Source organism: Calidris pugnax, unplaced genomic scaffold, assembly GCF_001431845.1.
Source record: "Calidris pugnax isolate Ruff unplaced genomic scaffold, ASM143184v1 scaffold31, whole genome shotgun sequence".
Classification (NCBI taxonomy): Eukaryota; Metazoa; Chordata; class Aves; order Charadriiformes; family Scolopacidae; genus Calidris; species Calidris pugnax.
In genome coordinates, this window is record NW_015090786.1 from 98698 (window position 1) to 119029 (window position 20332).

Genomic DNA, 20332 nt, shown 5'->3' on the forward strand with positions numbered 1-20332 from the left:
GGCCCGGAAATATGAAGAAGGCCCAGAATTGCTCTCCAGGAACCAAGCACAGAGCTTCTGTGTTCTGGACTGGAGAAGTGTCTACAGTCAAGTGTTCAGACAAGTTACAAGAATTCTTTTGAGCTTTGTAAGTGAAAAAGCAGATTCGAGATTTGTGCCATGTAATATAGCAAGCTCTGTTTTCTGAGGGCTTTGGGTTTTCTTTTTAGTTTTTTTTTTTTTGCTGCTTTTTTTAAAAAGAGCCCAGACACAGTATTCTAAGTTTTATTGTCTGAAATAAAAAACACATACCATTGTTACCTGTGCCCCAAAAAAGGGGGAAAAAAACCCCAGGGTTTAGATTAAAAGGAAAAAAAAAGAAGAAAAGAAAGAAAAGTTTTGATACAGTATCAGATGGAAAGAAAGAACTAAATGGTCTCACTTACCTTTACATAGCAAGGAAATAACTAAAAAAAAAAAATCATATAGACCAATTCAATTTCTCTAACATCTGTACACGTTATTTAATGAAAGAGGGGAAAAAATAGCCTTCCGTGGTTTTGGCAACTGTTCTTAATGCTGCTAATATCTCTGCAGGTGGACTTCTGGCTTTCTTGTGAAAGAGCTTCATGGTTCAAAGACCCAGAAAGCTCTTCCAATATATTGTAATAACATGACAGCAAAACTCCATGCAATTTCATTAGCAGAATCACTACTATCACTGCAGTGCCCTTCACCCAAGGTTTCAACCCTTAACATTCTCATTCTCTTTGGTGATGCCAACAGTAACTTCTGACCTCAAAGCTTTCACCTCCCTCCTGTCACCAACACACAGTCCCAGCTATTGCATCCCAAAAGTTAGTTTTCCTGTCTTTTAAAGAGTGTCCAGGGCTCAATTCCTTGCTGGTATCAGAAATACTTTGAAAACTAGGGTTTTAATTTAATTATTTAAAAACAAACATGCAGTATTTCACATTAAGAGGCCTTAGTCTTGATTAAAGAAGCTAGACAATGTAGTTAAAAAGGTATTATAAGAAATACCACACTTATGATGAGGTTGTTATAAAAAGTATTTGCAGAACACTAGGTCAAATCCCATGTTCAAATCAGCCCTTGACTCCTGTCTTTGTGCACAGAAGTGCCACAATGATGTTTTTCACTTCAGGCACTGTTCCAGTCTCAGGTTATACAGCACTACAATCTACAGAAAGTATAAAATGTAGTATCTTCAAGGGTATTATGATTTGGCAATGGGACCCTCACTGAAAATTCCAAGTGAAAAATAAGCCTATATGCAATGCTGGATTCAGAAGGTATCTTTAAATTCTCATCATCCACTTACTCCATACAAAAAACACTGAAGATCTACAAATTAAATAGGCACCACTCACTCCCTAAATGAAGGACATGGGTGTCTTATGGAAAATGTAAAAATAAAATAAAATGCATGCAGCTGAATGCTGTATCATAACGTATGTTTTTCAGCAGCCTGAATTCCATCTCTATCAAATTTCTCTGTCATAAATCTCAGTATTTTTAAAGTAATGGAATAGCTGTATCAGATTTTATCTTTGAAAATTTGATGCGTTGTATTAGCCTAGGACCATGGAAAAAAAAAAAAAAAATCTTTACTAATGGAAGCAAAAGCAACTTAACAGCATTTCAATGAAATGAAAGCAGAAACTAAAATGCATTGGAAAAATTGACACATTCAAAGTTCTAGATAAAACATAGTTCTTGCTCAAGTAGGTTTCTGAAAATTGAAAGGCAGCAGGCTGCAAAAGTTGGAGGTGGGCAGATAAAACAAGTTTTGTGCTCCCTGCTTTAAAATCAGAGGATGAGCTGTTTTCTAAGCATGCTTGTAAATGCTTTTAAAAATACTAGCAGCTCTTTCAGTGCAACTGCATATTACTAAGAAGCATAAATCCCTCATTTAAGTAATTCATATTTTTTCCAGCTCCACTCTAAATGCATCATACATAGTGCAGTTCTTATCAGGTGACAGAAAAAAAATTTAAATTGTGCTTGACTGTATTTTCAGTTAGCATATCATTCCAGAGGTACAGACAGAACCATACTCTCTCCAAGAATACTGAGACTGCCAGATAAAGACCTTAATACTTTTTATTCAAAAGAGGAACATAATCATTAATAAGAATGTACAGAAGTACTATATTCCTTGGTCTGAAGAACTACAACAGAGTTAGTCACAATAACAGTAACAACCTTTTTTATGCCAATAATTGAGTATTGGAGTTTTTAGTTATATTCTATGTGGTAAGGTTAAACAAATCCATAGCTGCATTAGCTTTGGTGTCTTGAACTACATGCAATACAAACAATAATTAGCGCTCAAAACTGTTTGTGGCTGAAAGATGAAAGTTTTATTATTTGGCTAAGAAATATTTTTGACTCCAAACCAGATGTTATGGTTTGGAGAGCTGACCAACTCTTGCATGGTCAGCTGCACTTTGGTCAGCTGCTCCTGCCAGCAAGTTAGTCATGATGGAATGCTTTTCTAATTAAAAAATGTGTCCATTCTCTCTAATTTTACATAGAAAAAGGAACTGATACCTATGAGAAAAACACATCACTACACATCCTACACAAACACCAATCTTATGTCTCTGGTAAACCTTCATTTTAGACTTAACATGTAGGTCCCTGGGTCAGAGCACTCTATTCAGCCCAGTTCAGGTGAAGTGTCTTGTTCCCAGTGCTGCTGCCAGTGAGCACTGGTGCTGTCTGTACCCACCAGTCTGAAACACCAGCCTCCAGAGACACCCCAAGCCTGTGTCAGGGCTGCACACCTATTTAATGAACTACACACCTACAGAGCTAATAAGGAACTGCACATGCATAAGGTGTTAATGATTTGGAACACACAGACCAACGAGCCTGTCCTACCCTGGCTATCTGTGGGTAGGTAAGAGCTGGTAGATGCAGGGAGGAGGAACTGAGAAACAGTAACAAGGGTTTATCTACAGACAAGTCACACCCCACAGACACAGTGGGATGCAAACAGAATAAATTTAGTCTACAACATCAACAAAAAACATTCAAAAACTTCCACGCTTTATTATGAATTAATTTTATGGAGAAATGTATTCTCTACCATAGTTCAGAACAATCATACTTTTTATTATGATGGGTTCAATTCATTTTTCCCCTTTTCTTCCTGTTGACCAAATAATGAGAAGTATGTTATATTTAAACACTTAGAATTCATGTGTTATGATCAATGAAAGGTCAATTTAAGACAAAAATAAATAACCAATTTAAGACCCAGAAAAAGTTTGGTTTTACTAGCCAAATTTCTGCTTCTTACTATATTATAAAAATATAGCAATACGGGAAAATACTTCGAAGTTATTTGAAACAGTCTTTCAGAAAAGCTGTCCATAATCATAGAATACATTCTTACAAATGCTTTACTACATACAGAACAGACAACTAATTATAAAAGAACATTTTATTCCTTCTCATGCATTGCTAGCCAAACACTGAGCAGCACAAGATAAGCCGTCAAGATTTTTTCATATAATAATCTTCAAAGTTCTATTTTTAATAGGACTTTTCGTTTCCCTCTTAAGTTGTAAGGGACAACACTGCTCAGAGCATTTAATGGGGAAAACCAAGTTATTGCTAAATCTGAAACCCTACTTTAAAAAGCTACCTCTCGGTGTCTACACAATACTGGCTATTAGTTTTGTCATTTCACACCAACAACTTAAAGCTGCAACATATTAACTGTTATAGGAACAAAATGTATACAGATTCACAGAAAGGCTGAGGTTGGAAGGCCCTTCAGAGATCATCTAGTCCAACTTCCCTGCTCAGAGCAGGGTCAGCTAGAACAGCATATGCTGAGCTGTGCTCAAGTGGGTTTTGAACATCTCCAAGGAAGGAGAGACTCCTCAACCTCTCTGGGCAACCTGTTCTGGTATTGGACCATCCTGACAGCAAAATAAGTATTTTCTTATGTTTTACTAGAATTTCTTATGGTTTAGTTTGTGCCTATTGCCTCCTCTTTTCATGAAGCACCACTAAGAACATGCCCACTCAGTTGTCTTTACTCCTTACCATCTGGTATACACACACATTCATAAGATCCCCCTGAGCCTTCTCTTCTCCAGGCTAAACAGTTCCAGCTCTCTGCCGCTCTTAGTACGACAGATGGTCCAGTCCTTTCGTCATCTTAGTGGCCTTTTGCTGGACTTGCTCCAGCATGTCCATGTCCCTCTTGTGCTGGGGAGCCCAGAACTGGACCCAGCACTCCAGGTGAGTCTCCCCAGTGCCAGGTGAGAGGGGCAGGATCACCTGTCTTGAGCTGCTGGCGACTCTCTTTCTAATGCAGTCCAGTATGTCCCATTGGCTGCCTTTGCCACAAAGGCACATCACTGGCTCATGTTCAACATGTCTATCAGGACCTCGGGGCCTTTTTTGCAAAGCTGCGTTCCAGCCAGTCAATCCCAGATGCAGAACTTTGCAAGATGTTCCTTCCAGTGCATTTCTCCAGTCTGTCCTGTTCTCAGTAGCAGCACATGCATCTGCTTTATCAACTGCTAGCCCCAGTTTTGTATTGTCCACAAACCTGCTAAGCATCCATTCTGTCTCATCATTCAGGTCACTAACAAAGACCTTAAATAGTACTGTCCTCAGTACCAGCTTTCAGGGTACACCATTAGCGACTGGCCTTCAACCGGGCTTCATGCTGCTGACCACCACCCTTTAAGCCCAGCAGTTCAGCCTGTTTTCAATCTACCTTAATGTCTTCTTGTCTAGGACACACCTGGAGAAAACACACTGCCATATGATAAACAGCAGTGAAGATGTATTTAATTTTAAATTTCCTAAAAAACAGTCCCACAAAAAAAAGACTAAATACACTTTTTTCCCTATTCTCTAGTTTAGCTATAGATACTTAAAGCTTGTGCAGTTCCAGTTCCTTCCACCACAGGTTTTCTAAAGCATTCAATTAAAAAAAAAAAAAAGGAGGAAAGATCATGTATACTTTAGTAGGAAAATTGTAGTATCTCCATTAGAGACCTCAAGTTGTCCTAAAGCATCTCTTTTCCATTCTTCCTATGAAATACAGTAAGGAGAATCCTGTGGCTCCTCAACCTGAACACTAAATTCCAGTTTAACATCTGTATTCTCTTATTATGTTCATCCAGTTGGCTCTAATCTGGAGAGCTACACTAGTGAATGTTCTTAAAAAGTCATCCTATGCAGTTGCAATAAAGACTTCTACTGTTGCTTCTGTTTGGCAACTGGAATACAATATATTTTTAATGTTAAGGGTACTTAAATTGTAACTATTTGCTAGATTTGCCTCTTTTACAATATTTACTTTATTCCACATTAAACGGGAGACTAACTTGTACTGTTCCAGCAATTCATTACACTAAAGTACATGGATATACCAGAATTTTTCACCTCCAACAAAAATTCCCCATACCTGGCGAGTCAGCCAAACAAGGATGTTTGTCAAGATCCCAAATTTGGGGCACGAATTGCTGTCCTAAGAAAACAAAAGTCTGTGATTCCTAATACAACAGAGGATTAAAGGAAAACCAAGAAGCCTTCTTTCTGCAGTATATATAAAAAAATTACTTTAAAAAAAATCAACGGTTGAGAAAAACCAATAAGCACATGTAAATCACATACAAGTAGACTTGCAAGAAAAAAATAATAAATTACTGAGCATTTGTGTGCAACTTCACATTAAATAATTAGCTCAAGGCCGGAGGCCCTGAGGTAGGCACAGGTCTGTATCATGCACATGTCAGTTTATATATAGTCAGTCTCTCAAACAAACATGCCTAGTTCTGACTACTACTGTAGAAAACCCTGTTTCCAGATAAAAAAGGAAATTTTAAAAATGAGCTAAGTTGGTGGCGTACTGCAAAATACACCATTAGCTAAGAGAAAATTTGAGAATGATCTGAGTAAGCCATATACAAAGAACACATTGATAGAATACTGAGAAATTACTGAGGCACATTTTAAGACTATTCTATGTACAATGCAGCTTCCAATACACCAGTTTTAATTCCATAGAATTATAAACAATGTCTTAACTTTTTAAGAGACGGTACAGAACAAGCTGCAGACTGAAACATTTAGTAGTGGACAATAAGTTTGAAAAAGTATTTGAAAACTTCAGCAAAGTTCAATTACAAATTTAGCTAGTATATAGCATTTGTGTTATTTGTGGGTTTTGGGGGGTTTTTGTTTGTTTGTTTTTTAAATAATACCAGTCTTAAAAAACAGTAAGCAGAAGTATCTTCAGCAATTAATGCACTTCTCCTCCCATAACAAAGTCAGAAGAGGTTCCAATACAGAGCACAGATTTTGATACTCAGCTTTCTGTTCTGCTTTTTGGTAGACTCTCTCCCTATTCTAATCTATACTTCAAGAGAACTTCCACGGCTTTCTCCATGTAGTTTAAGGGTTAGAAAGACTGTATAATACGGCTTCCAAAACAACAGCTCTTCCATGAAAGTGAAAAGGTTATCATAACGAACGTTAAAAGTGAATGAGCTCAGTGAATACCAACAGAGATACATGCATTTCATAAATGTCTCCTTTACAGATAAAAACTTAAATGTTTGCACTTATTAGTTTATCATAGCCTTTTCATTAAGTTTCTAATATACCTCCTGGATTTTGGGCAGTCTTCAGTCACAGAACCAGGATATAAAATGCACTAGAACTCAGTGTAGAGCTTTCAATGAGTTAATTGAAGTGCCATTAGAATGGAACATTAGTGATACCAGTGTATCATAATAAAGAAGGAAATACATAATAAACATTCCAAAAGCAGCAAAAAGCAGTAATGGACTGATTACCAAAGTAAACAATTTACTTTGCGCTTACCAGGAATTAGACTTACTTCCTGCTGCATTACAAAAAAAAAAAAAAAGGACCAGCACAAGCTAAGGAAACCTGATCATCTAAATTTCTCAGGCCACATAAAAAAAAGAAAACTTCAGTAGTCAACATTTTGTGAACATCTAAAAAGAAAGCAATACAAGCTGACTTAAAAAGGCTTTGAAGCTACATTACATAGAATATTTGTAGCTGGTACTACTTCAGAAAGCAAGGTATGAAATGAGCTGATAAGGCTGAAGCTCTCTAACCTGTACGACTCATATCTTATACGTGTTGATATGTGAAATTTTCACTGTAGGTTCAGCTTCCACCCTGTCCCAGCTGCTTGAGAATAAAGAAAAATTACCTAAAAATAAGCTATGTTATCTACAGTACTACACAGCTTCTGTTTGAAAGCAATGTAGTTCTCTTTAGAAAGCAAGCATAAGGAATGTATAAACTAAGGTGAAGGTGTAACCACTAAGAAATTCATTTGTTTCAACATCTGAAACAGCGTACTGGGACTCTCAGCAGGTAACGCACCATTTAACAAGGCAAACACAAGTGCATAAGAAAAGACCAGCCATGCATTATATCTCCTGAGTCGTCATGCAATAAATCCGTGACTTGAATTAGCAAGTCAAATTAATCAAATTGCTTCAATCTCTGTGAAAATAAACACTGTGATAAAAGATAAACCTTCAAAAATAGTCCCTCACAGCTCTCCAAATGAACAGAATTAGCTTAAGTATTCATTCTGCATACAACTTGAATCAATCATTTCCTCCCATTACAGACTGGTTTAGCATATACTTGCAACTGCAACTCAATGCCCTTGTGCCAGGAGAGGTGGGCAGTATTGCCACCAACACCCAGTCAAGACACCTTCTCAGTTTCTCAGTTCTGGGATGTTAACCTCTACCAATCAGGTTATGTCAGAAACAACCACTGCAAATCTGTAGTGCAGTTAACTTTAGGCAATTTCCTAAGACAGTTAAATATTGAGAAGCATACTGAAGGAAGGGGGGAGGGAGGGGAAGATGAAGGAAAAAAAGGAAAGGGAAAAAAAAAAAGGGTTTAGTGACAGATGTACAAATTCCCCAGTTTGCCTCCTGGTGAGAAAAAAATCCCATTTAACCTCCATTCATCTATCTAGAATATAGTTGACACATCTGCTATAAGATTAGGTCTTACATTGCTGCAAGGGAATCAGGACAGGCCAAAGGGCTACTCCAAGTTGTGTTTTAGTCTCTGAGCTGCAATTCCTTACAGATTTATTTCTTGAATATTGGCATATTTTATTTCAGCCTTTCAGGTATAGAGAACCCTAGAGGAATTTAAGGCAGTATGTTTCTATTGCATCTGTTTGTGATTATTTAGGCTCTGTGAAATAATGCGGTGGAAAGTTCTTGGAGCTAAACAACTGAATTTGCATTGAGGAGATGAGTAGCTTGCCCTTGACAAAACAAACAAACAACATAAGCAAAGATATTCACTCTACAAGAATTGTTCCATATACAAACAAATGAATTTTCTCTCAGTAGAGTGATATTAAGTTCAAAGCTTCCCAAAACAAAAGTAGCAGCACCTAAGTGAAGAAACAGGGTAAAATACAGACCTGTATCACTATTTTTGAGTAACCATTGAAGTAAGTGCTTTTAAGTAGTATATCATTTCAAGATGCAATTTGTTCCTCTTTTGAGAGCTCTAAGGTCTTTTGACTCTACTATGCTTTGGGCAACATTCAGAAATAGAATACATATTTTTAATGAATTTTATGATAAGATAACTGCATTTCCAACTTTTAAAAACCATTAGAAGGTAAGAACGCAATTATGTCAGAACAGAATTTAACCAGGTATAAAGTCTGAATGAAAACATCAAGTTTTGCATTTTATATTCCTGAAGTTGCTTTAGGAAATCAAACTTGAACTCCTCTTTTAGAATCTTGACAATATGAATAAAATGCTGCTGCTTATTTAAGTATTCTCAAACATTTCATTTGCTAACTGACAGAACTCCCTGAAAAATACTAGTGCTTGTTTTCATTTTCACTTCTTTGTCTTTTTGTCAGGCTTTCCAGAAGCCACCACAAAATGGCACGGCACACATTTGCAGATAAATAATTCCCTGCGCTCACCTTCACAGCGCTCAGTGTAATCAATGTTACAGCTCACCACGTTGATGACATAAAAGGATTGGGAAATTGTAGTTATGTAAATTGGGCCTCTAAAGAGATCTGGCTAGCAGGGAGATGTACTGGTTTGCGTCACGGGAAATAACACTTATTTGTTCCTGACACCAAGGCCCGTGAGGCCGAAGGGTGGAGGCGGCGCTCCGTTCAGCACCGCGGAGAGCGGCAGACGCGCCCAGCGGCTGAGGAGCCCCACGGGCTGGGCCCGGCCCGGCAGGTCCCGCCACAGCCCCCGCACGCGGCCTCCACCGGGCGCCGCCGCGCGAGGCTGCCAAGGAAGGCACGTGCAGCTTCACACTTCACTAAGATACGTGTCATGTTCTTCCATAAAATCGGTTCTTGTAGACAAACTTGAGGCTACTCTCAATTCTTTGACAAACTAATGGGATTTCATACTTCTCGGATGAGATAATTTTATTTCTTTCTGTACATTTAAACAAATTCTTCCCTTTTCTATAAGAATATCTTTTCTATACATGAAACCGAAAGAGGCTCAAGAACTAGTAGCAACTCTAGAGTCAAATAGGTCACGGCAGTCAGGACTTCAGTAAGGTTTTCTTGAAGAGGACCCATTTACCCTAATACCATACAGGCACATCCAGAAGCAGATATATTTTACAGTGAGAGGACACTTTAGTTCTGTCTCCAACCTAAGAGTTTTCTGAAAGCAGGAGATTTAGTTTCCCTCAGGAAGAGGGAGCACAGGCCCATTAAAAAAATATATTTAAATTTCCATGTCGATTACACACACAGTTACGTCCCCAAAAATTCTGGGATGTGGAATATGGTTTAGTCTGGAGTATCAACTCATAAATATGGAAAATAATAGAAACCAACAGAAGCTAAACTTGCTTCATGCTCTTTGCTCGTACAGAAGGTGCAGAGATACTTAACACAGCAGTACCTGCCCAAAAATAAATCACAAGAATTACAGTCTCATGCATTAAGTCACTAAGTATTTGAAGTTAAGGCAGAATATACTCAATACATCCAATGGTGAATGGTTTACACCGTAGATTGAAAAGGCACCCATGACAAAGCCTGAAGCAGAGAATGGAAATAAAAAAAAAAAGGCAAGACAAGAATCCCGGCAGCAGAGAGAACAGCCACAGAACATTCCCAGACCAGCTCAGAGAACACAAACTGATCTCCATGTCAAAGTCCAGTCTCTGTTTCAGAATTTGCAAAAATGTGTCCAATCCCAGCATAAAGTAAATGGCCACATGGTTTTAAAAACAAACAAACAAAAGGACTGACTGATTTTAACGACACAGGAACTGTAAGTTAATGCTGTAATGTTAGAGACAATATGGAAAGGTAGTGAACAACCCAACCAAAATAACAGATCAAAAATTTCAAATAAAGATTTACCTCTCAGTGGCATGACACAAAAAGTGGGTTTTTTCACCTGTAAACATATCCACAATTACAAATAAAATGCATTTTTTTAAAGGTGAAACCTATGCTTATAACTACATAAATGAAAGAAATAAAAAAAAAAAAATCAAGTCCTTTACCCTAATCTTTATTACAGAACTGATTTACCACTATTTTCATTTGTCACATTTTGCAAGGACAAAGACAGTCACAGGAGATTACTGCAATACACTTTAGTACAACCTTTCCAAACCTATCAGCATCCACACTGCACAATACCAGATCTGAGAAGGCAGTGTCAGACACCCTTTACTAGAAGTTACAGCTTTCAGTCACGTTGTGAGCAAAAACATTGTTCAATTAAAAATTTCTGGATTATAAGCACACCTGTTTTCTAAACACATTATAATTCAGGTTTCTAGAAATGAAGTTTCAGGAAACAGAATAGAAAGATTAATCTCATAAAAATGGAAATAGAAAGCAAGTATTTCTTATAATCATCTCATACTTCTTTTAAATAAAAGGTTCTCTTTCATTTAATGGGAACATCTTGAACAAGGAGGACTTCATGAACTTTTTAACAGTAGCTATTTTTAAAGGTTGTCATTTTGAGCTTAACCAAATGACAACCTCAGCAAAAGGTTGCTCTTCCTCATAGCCTTCAGTTAAAAAAGCCTGACTGAGGAAACAGAACCAGGTAATGCGCATTAAGTAGGACAAGACGGTGAATAGCTGTAGACTGTTTTTGTTTCTTCTGGCTATTTTTGGAATGCAATGCCTTTGGTTATTGGTATGCCATCAGTCATTAGAAGAACACATAAAAGCCTGGCTTACTACTGCCAAACTAGTACCAGCCAAGAGTCACACACATCTGAACTCATAATGTTATGTTGAGATTTGTTGGGATCATGTTTGAGATTTGTTTAGCAGTAAGCATGCAAACAGCAAACAAAAATTAGTGACTATTTAATGTAACACCCTCCCTCCTTCACACAGTTAACAGGAGAGTACAGTTTTCAATGAAGACTCAGAGATTGGAGTGGGGAAACAGTAGCATCATTGAAAAAATTTACTATTTTCATTAAAGCCAAAGTCTGAGTTTAGAGAATGAAATATTGAAAGAATTTCAGTGGTTAGAAGCTACTTCAGACTGGAAGCTACTGTACCAATATAATGACTTATGACAAATAACATTTCTACACATATATTAGATGCAGTATGCATTATGCATCTAACTGTACTTCTAGACATAAAAAAAAAATAAAGTACATGTGACCAACAGGCTGCATGACTATATAAAATACCCAAATACAAACAATGCTGTTACCAAATACAGTTTTACAGTGTTTGAAGAAAGTACAGAACCACTATGACTGAGATTAAATTTAAATTTGACTTTTGCTAAGCAAGTGGTAAGATTTATATTTTTGAAACAACTTCTTTGCACTTCCATGGTACTCCAGATATTTTAAAAAAAGAAGAGAGAGACTGTCTGCTGCCACATTTTTATAAGACTTGACAAATCAGAACTCCTTGCAGGACTGAGCACTTCAAAGTGCTCTGTCCACGCTAATTTACAAGTGTACAAAGAAATCAATCTATAAATAACCTGTACAGTTACATAGAGTTTTCTTTCTCCTGTTCACAACTTTTGCATCTGGAGGAAAGCATTTCAGTATTATGCTCTTAACTCTGAACTGGCACTTTCTTGACTCTACCTAAATAAAGATGATAGCAAAAGCCTTCTTTCATAATGTGGTACTTATATGAAAACTGCAATAACAACAGAAAAAATCCACCACAATAAACTGAATTTCAAATATTTCTTTTTTCATAGGATTTATATATATCATCATATGTAAAAAGCAACTAAAGGTTGACAGGTTTTACACGTTAGGGATGTTGTCAAATCAGGATTCATTTATGGCCTGCAAGTTCTTTCTTCTTTAGATTTTAAATTTTAACATGGTCATAACATTGAACTGTACTAAAATTCTCATCTTTCAGGTTTTTTTTAAATATCTCTAATGTACTAACATATCAGATTTAACAGCTGAGGTACATAGACCGATAATATCTAATACTTTTCCATCTCCCTGTAATTCTAGGTTATTTGATTATAGCAATAAATAAGAATAAGCATAGAACAAGAGGATACATATAGAATCATTTAGGTTGGAAAAGACCCTTAAGATCATCAAGTCCAACTGTAAAATTCATACTGCCAAGTCCACCACTAACTCGTGTCCCTAAGTGGCACATCATATTATTCATACTCTACCCCAACTTACTTGCCTCTTCATTTTGATTATTCTTTTGGATGCTTGTAAAATGGGGAAAAAAACCACCCCAAAAAACCCAAAACAATTTCAGAGAAGCTAATATATGCACAACCATGTTAAAGAGGCGTTTTAGACTAGTAGCTTATGTGAATGTGTGATCAGACAGTTTTTCAACAACATCACACTTTCAATTACACACACATACAGAAGTCAGCAGTCTCAGAACTCCTCTGAGTTAGTAGTCAACCATTAAGACTATGCAGATGGAGAGGAAAGGAGCTTCATTTGAACATTTTTTTAATAGTAAAAATATTTCAACCTTATCCTACTTCTCTTTTTCTTCTTCTTCTTTGATGTCTTGTGACAAAAGACTGTAAAGTCGTCAACCTGATTCACACATACTACAACACTGAGCTCTAAAATATCCCCATGTCAGTTCCATATAACACCCCTGTAGTCTCACCTTGCAGGTGTGCAATGTTAATGAATGGAAGAACCATTTAAGGGATGCATGGTTCTGAGGAAGCATCAGAAGAATTAACTTTTTTCTACTAGTCCTGATTGGGAATAAACAGCATTAAATAAAAGTTCCCTGACTTCATATAAGAATTGTCAACTTTTTGTTTTGTTTTTGTTTAAGATTCATGATCTCTTCTTTCAGAGACAAAGAACATCTTAATTAAAACACCAATTCCGTAATTTTTGTCATATGAAACATGGAAGGTAAGAAAGACCTCTTCAGACCTAAATTAGAAGCCACAGCTACTTTAAAGCAATTTTAAGTGCTTCAACTAGCAAGTATTCACGTAAAGACAATAACTGCTGATTTTATTTAAAGTCTGAAGAAGATTTTGAGAGCTTGAAAGCTCTACTTACTTTTTCTAAACTATACCAGATGGTATTAAAGACACGCCCTTTTTACCAAGTCCCATCTTTGCCCTTACCCCATCACAGATACAGAAAACTCTTCTGTGAGTATCCCTTGTTAAAGCCATAACTACTGCAGAACAAGGACACAGTCAGAACACCACACGGACAGTCAGAAAAGGAAGGTGATGAGACCATACTAACATGATAAAGAGAAACATCTTAAGATGCCCACTTCAGACATATTGTCTCTGTCACTTTCTCAGTTCCTACCTTCAGTCTCTCCCTTCTTGTAGGAGCTATTTCAGCTATCTTTGGAATAATTAACACAAACCAAAATTAAGTAAATCCAGAGAAATGTAAGAGAATTGAATCTTTAATATTATGCTGTCATACCTTCTAGTCCTTGAAAACGATTTTTACGTAATAAGAAAACAACATTTACTGCCACATTACTAGTCAGAAATATATGCAAAATGTTTTACATTCAAACATGTAGTCAAATCACACCCGCCTCAAAATTTCAGTTCTTTTCATGCAATCCTAGAACTGTTAGCAAATACTGGCCTGCTGCCAATGTTAACACACATTGAAGAGATGACATAAGGTTGCTTAAAAAACTAAGCCCCAAGTTTTTACAAAACTGTTAATGGCATCAACTTCCACATGATGACAGCTAACACAAAAACAGTTCTACAGGCTTTTTTAGATTCTCATTTCTTCCCTATTTTTAAGGGCTCCTCTTTTAAGTTTCCCTACAATCCTATGCACAATCAACCTTTTGCAAGAGGTTTAGTTGTTTTGTTTCCTGAGGCAGACTGTTTCCAAATAAAAACTAATAAAGTTATTTCAAAGGAAATATTTTGTTAAGAATCATTAATACAAGTTAAACCCTATAGCTCTTGTTTCCATCACACTGCCTTCTGTGCCAGCTGAAGGAGACCTTTAACCATCCCACCAAAAAAGCCCACACAAGAAGCATAAGCACGTGAAAGAGAAAGCATCAAATTTGCTCTTTATTTTTTGAAATAAGTTTACTACCTACATGCCCAAGCAACTCACTGGGCTAACAAGTACTTACTAGAGAATAGATGTTAATGTATTAATCTCTAACAGAAAGGAAAACAAAGGAGAAATTTTATCTTCCAAAAAAAAAAAAAAAAAAAAAAAAAAAAAAAAAAAAAAAAAAAAAAAAAAAAAAAAAAAAAAAAGCAGTTTGCCAAATTTACACAACATGCCAAAGGCAGAGCTGAGAACAGAACTCTGGTCTCAGGAGTCCCAGATTCCAGTCTTTAGTTTACTCAAGAATGGTGTGTCTTGGACAACATTGATGCCTTAGTCTTTGAACTAGCTGAGTTTTTTGGAACCTTTCCAGAACAGACTTATCCAGCTCTAAGCATGTACCAAGGGAAAACATTGGCGTTTTATAAATTTTTTTATTTCTTTTTATGAAATAGATAGAAATGATCACTGTAAGGCATGTATCATCTGCGTGGCACTTAAGAGACTCTTCTTCCATTTAATGTACCATTTCTGCAGTTCATATCATGCAACCAAATTAATGCTGAAGATTCTCATTGCATAATCCCAGTGCGGATCATGCAGTTATTCCATAAAAGTCAAAGATTTATGTTGATGTCAGAAAGCTTGCACAACAGACTTTGTAGGCACATTTAGGATGTGGATTTCTCAATCACAAATGCTCAAGCTTCAAACTACAGCACACAGTGCAAAAAAAACCCACCCAAAACAACCAACCAAAACAAACACACTTGAACTTCTGGCAACTGTAAAAACTAATCCCATTCTCCCCTACTGATGTAAGCATAGCAGCAACTTGCCTTTATTTTCTATTCCAGCTGTCTTATGCAAAGTAATTAAATATATATATATATGCATATTTTCATCTGCAGCAGGAATAATTCAACACTGCATTAGCACTCCAGCAAGCAGTAGCACAAACATATATGCAACCTCATAATCGCAGTTTATTTCTTGTTGGCTTTAATCTTTGTGTCAGATGCTACTTTATTCCTGCACTGGTACACAGATCTTTCAAAACGCCTAAAAATAAGGAGCTTATACTGGAGAGGAAGACCTAAAATTGCTTCAGTTACAATTTACTGCAGTGTTTAAACATGACATGGAATATAATTGCATTTTTTAAAGCTGCATTTCTAATTACTTGTTTTACCTTCCCCTGTGAATTAAGCCTATTAAAGTTAAACCAAAACCAAAGATAAACCCCCACCCAAAAGTAAAAATATATTAAGTACTTCAGAAGTTTTGTGCTTAGTGAAATGGATTTGTATCTTATTTTACCTCACTCTGAATTACTGATCAAATCTGGTTATTAAACAAATTTCACCTTTTTCTTTGTGTTCCTGAATTGTTTTGACTGAAACATCAGATTCTCTCTAAATAATGTGAAAACATAACAGAGGAATCCTAATTTTGGAATTTTACATGAACTTCATGAGTGATCTGCATCTTCTGCGGGGAAAAGAATTTTTCTCTGCTGCTATTCGCAGCTTGTAATACAAACTATACAAAGATAAGCAAAAATAAACTATTGAGTCACATTTCTTTTGTCAGAAGACAGAGTTGTCTGGATAATTTAATTATGTGTATCCCTTTGGCAATGCCCCATGCATATTTAGATTTTATTTTACTATACTATATTGATGGGTTTGTTTTGACCTGGTAAAGCACCTGTCTTCGGCTCTAAATCCACTGAGAGACTTATATCTTCAAGTCAGTCTCACAGAAGACTTAGAAGACAATAATAAAAACCAAACATAAATGGGGAAAACAGTTGGAAGGTGTGTGAGAAGCGTCCATATGTAAGACATTAAACAATTTGAGAAGCACAATTAAGAAGTGGTATTCTTAATCAGAAGTTCCTAAATTACTGAAGAGGAATTCTGTACACAGAAGTTAGTTAGCATTTGGCAAAGCTAGAGCAGCAAAATTTGGTCAAAAGACCTTCATAGAAATATCCTAATATCTTTTTTTGCATCAGCTAATTTTCAGAAGTCTTCTGCAAAGTGAAATTAAATCTTCTCAGACAGTTAACTCTCACTTACAGAAATTAAGTTTCATGCTTATATTTTTTCCCCTGCAGCTCAAGTCCTTCCTCAAGGATTAATTTCTGGAGCCATCTACCAAATCAGGCTTCAGATTCTAGATCAGGTTAGAAAGTTCAGATTATACTTTACCCAAAAGTTTCTATACTTCTTTTAAGCTTTCTTTTCTGAAAGGTCAAGTAACAAACAGAAATGTAGGACCTGAGCACTCTAACCACAAAATTGTCAAAATTTGCACCTGTACCTCAATGAAATTAATGCTATAGAAGACTTTTTATCTAAATCTTTATATTCTAAATTTTATTGTTGCAATAGGTGCAGGAAAAATATTTTTATTACACATCCTGGTTTACATCTAGAAATACTGTTTTTCACTTTAGACCTTCAGTCAGTACAAAGGTCAGCTGATTTTCCAAGTTTTCTCCCTCGAAGTTGAAAACAGAACACAAACACACAAACTAAAACATTACCAGAATCTGCAAGTCACTGGGAAACAAATACAATATTCCAGTCCTGTAAGAGTATAATTCAGATGTAAACCCCTTGTAGAGCTCATAGTTTACAGTTATTTTAAATACATAAGCAAAAGACAATTCATAGCTTTTATTTGCACTACTTTGAAGGCTTTGGTAGGACAGACACACACATAACTTTTAGAATTTTAGAAGAATTCTACTATGGATCATAAAAAAACCTTATAAAAAAAAACCCTCTTCGTGTTTTCTAATACAGACATTCATAATATTCCAGCATCATGCATTCAAATCCATATTTAACTCGCATCCATCTCAAGACTTCTCACACATAACAACTGAGAGGGCATAGGGCACATGCCCAGTGATGTGGAACTCATGGGTATACACAAATGACTTCACAACAGAAGTGGAACACTGTTTCTGAAATCAGCTATAAGCTGCTGGGTAAATTCCTACAGAAAGGAAGGGAATATATCAACGGACACATGCACAAATAAAAATTATTCTTTGAAAGTAGTACTTTGCATAAGCATTACGCCTTAAGGTAAGTCTACAATACATTTATGGTCTCTAGGTGCTTTTCATACCTTTCAGGGAACAGAAGTTTGTAGTAATATCTTTAATACTTGTATTCAGCATTTGTATGCACATGGAGTAAAACCAAAGAGATTCTTCAGCTTATTTTAATTCTACTTTTCTCCTTAGAAATTACAATTTTAGTTCCACCAATATTAACATGTAAAGAAACTGGACTCTGAATTCAAAGACAAGACAAAATACCCCTCAGTCATCAGCTTTCCAATACATTAAGGTACACAGTGTGCCACAATAAATACTATTTTTAACTGGTAGACGGTGCATCAACTGTGCATAAATATGAACTACCTCCACAGTGAGACTGCCAGCAGTCTTCATTCTTAGTTCCAACGAAATGTCACCTTCATCCATTTTAGCATACATTTGAAGAATACTAGCAGGTCCCACAGTGCTTTTAAATTATCTATTTAGCTTCACAGAAATTATTTCTTCTCCTTCCTCTTTAGCAAAGATAGCCCGCCTTTCATTTCCTGAACAATGGTACTCACCTATGGCTTGAGCATCATACAAGAAAGATTATAGCACCAGAGCATTTTTTAAGTTATTCTAAGTAATCACAGCTACAATCACCTTAGAAACACAGGGCCTACCAGCCTTAAAAATAAGGTTTTAAACTCCTTGTAGTTTGACCCCAGCCTTTAACAAAGACACAATGTATTTTCTATGCAAGGGGGGATATAATGAAACTGTTCAATCAGCAATACAAGACCAGAGGTATTCTCACACTTCTCCCTCACCGTCCAAGGCATTTAAGATATCACCAGACACTTTAAATAACAGTACTTCAGCAAAAGAAAAACAAGTATTACGTTAATTTCTCTATTTAAAAAGACTCAGAGACCGGCCTCCAAAAGAGAAGCTACAATCTTCACAGAATAAACACCAAAGATGAGCCTGGCAATCAGGGATCACCTCCCACACACCCAGCTACCTGCCCGCGCTAGAGGGAATTCGGACACAAGGAACCGCTACTGCAGCAGTTTCCCCGGTCGGTCCCTGCCCGACCTCCGCTGTTCCCGGCAGCCAGAGCTCGCACCGCGGGACCCCGGCACGGGGCGCTCCCGGCCCCGGGGACCGAGGCCGCTCCCGGGGCGACGCGGCCGCTCCAGGCCCGGCCTTCGGAGAACGTACCCGGCCGCCTCCCCCCGGGATTTAACACCGACCCCGACAGCCCGCCTCTCCGCAGCCACATCACTGCCCAGGCGACGGCGAGAAGCGAAGGGAAACAACAAAGATAAACCGAGAGGGAGAGAGAAAAGGCGGCGAGGGACCCGGCGCGGCGGGCGGTCGCTCACCTTGGTGAGCTGGGCGATCTTCTTGCTCATTTTGAAATGCAGGTCCGGGCTGTGCTCGCCGCCCAGACCACCCTGGGTTGAGCCGGAGCCGAGTTTTCCCGCGCCGGGCGCCGAACCGCCGCCGTAGCCGTGCTGCGGCTGCTGCCAGCCCATCCCCGGGGTCGCCATCTTCACCGACCGGACCCGCACCCCCCCCGCCACCGCCGCCGCTCGGGCTCCACCGGCACCGGCCCTACCGCGGAGCCGCGTCGAGGCCGCGAACCGCTGCCCGAGGCGGCGGTCTCCCTCCCCGGGACCGGCCTCGGGCGCTTCCTCCTGCCGCCGTCCCCACCAGCCGCGCCGGGCTGCGGCCTCAACCTCTCAAGGCCGCTGCGAGAAGCCTCTCCCCGTCCGTTGCGGCCGGCACCGTGCGGGGAAGGCCGGTACTGTTCGGTTCGGTCCGGTCCGACCCCGAGGACGGCCGGAGCGGCGGCGGTGCAGCAATCCTGCCCGGTTGCCGGGCTGCCGCCGGGCTGTTTACGCCGCGCAGTCCCGCGTCACTCGGCGGCCCCGCCTGCCCGCCCGCCCTCGGAGCAGCTGGGGCCGCGCCTCCCCTCAGCCCTGCTGCCAACGGCCGGGGCGCGCTGCCGGCCCGACCCCGCCGCCGCCCCCCAAGGCCGTTAGCGGCGGCGCCGGGAGCCGTTAACGGCTGGTGCTGCGCCTCCGGCCCCTTCCGCCGTGGGGCAGCCGCTGCCGCCGGCTCGGGCAGGGGCAGGGCGGGAGGCGGGTAGAGGTTTTAGGCAGGGTCGCCCCTCAGAGGCTTGGGGCAGGCAGGCCCAACCGCCTGAAGCGTTCCCCTCAGGGAGAGAGAGGCCCGGGAGGGCGCCGGGGGCACGGCGGTCTGGTGTGTGTGAAGGAGTAGCGTGGGTGAGGTCCTGCTGGCCCCTGAGCATCACTTGGAACTTGCAATTGACGGAAATTGGTGGAATAGTAAATTACAAGAAGAGATCTGTATAACAGAGCCATGTGCCTCCCTTGTTCATAGAGATTCATGCCTGTGTAGCATGATATATAACCAGCTGAACATAGAATCCTCTAGGTTGGAAGAGACCTTTAAGGTCACTGAGTCCAACCATCAACCTAACACTGACAAAACCACCGCTAAACCATGTCTACCCATCTTTCAAATACCTCCAGGGATGGCAACTCAACCACTCCCCTAGGCGGCCTGTTCCAATGCTTGATAACCCTCTTTGTGAAGACATTTTTCCTAATATCCAATCTAAACCTCCCCTGTCACAACTTGAGGCTGTTTCCTCTTTTC

The 20332-nt window shown here is 38.9% G+C and overlaps 1 protein-coding gene across 9 annotated transcripts in view; it reads right to left on the reverse strand.

The window, feature by feature from the left end:
- Positions 1-19530, reverse strand: part of FAM184A (family with sequence similarity 184 member A) — a 65985-nt gene extending 46455 nt beyond the window's left edge. For 4 of the 9 annotated variants that reach the window (XM_014966440.1, XM_014966438.1, XM_014966439.1 and 1 more), the window contains exon 1: positions 19030-19195. In XM_014966440.1, coding sequence (XP_014821926.1) covers positions 19030-19182 — 153 coding nt within the window. In that variant the 5' untranslated portion in view covers positions 19183-19195. Of the gene's footprint in view, positions 1-19029 lie in introns of all 9 variants that reach the window. The other 5 variants (XR_001414566.1, XR_001414565.1, XM_014966441.1 and 2 more) reach the window with 3 other exon arrangements.
- Between the last annotated feature and the right edge of the window lie 802 nt (positions 19531-20332).